Consider the following 253-nt stretch of genomic DNA (forward strand, 5'->3'; position numbering starts at 1 on the left):
TTCCAGATGGAGCCCTCCCTGCTGCGCTCGTCGGGCGTCAGGCGGACGTACTGGCTGGTCAGCATCGTGCTGCCCTGGAAGTCCCACAGCGGCATGGAACTGGACCCGACCCCTGCAGCAACAGGCGGGCAGCGGGTGAGACCGGCGCTGGGGCCGCCGGCCACGGGCGAGCCCGGGCGGAGCCTCTAGGCCCCGGAGCGCCGCCCACCCCGCCCCGCCGCCTCACCCTGGTAAGGCTTGATGAGCGAGTGTT

At 72.3% G+C, this 253-nt stretch overlaps 2 protein-coding genes across 2 annotated transcripts in view; one reads left to right on the plus strand and one right to left on the minus strand.

Moving 5' to 3' along the window:
- LMAN2 (lectin, mannose binding 2) overlaps window positions 1-251 on the minus strand; it is a gene marked incomplete at its 5' end in the record, with an annotated part of 10564 nt that extends 10313 nt beyond the window's left edge. Inside the window, 2 exon segments of the mRNA XM_019505938.1 lie at window positions 1-112; window positions 227-251. Of these exon segments, the coding sequence (XP_019361483.1) occupies window positions 1-112; window positions 227-251 (137 nt within the window).
- Window positions 1-253, plus strand: part of RGS14 (regulator of G-protein signaling 14) — a 26100-nt gene that overhangs the window by 5208 nt on the left and 20639 nt on the right. The gene's annotated exons all lie outside the window — the stretch shown is intronic.

Source organism: Gavialis gangeticus, unplaced genomic scaffold, assembly GCF_001723915.1.
Source record: "Gavialis gangeticus isolate Ggan-Ray unplaced genomic scaffold, GavGan_comp1, whole genome shotgun sequence".
NCBI lineage: Eukaryota > Metazoa > Chordata > Crocodylia > Gavialidae > Gavialis > Gavialis gangeticus.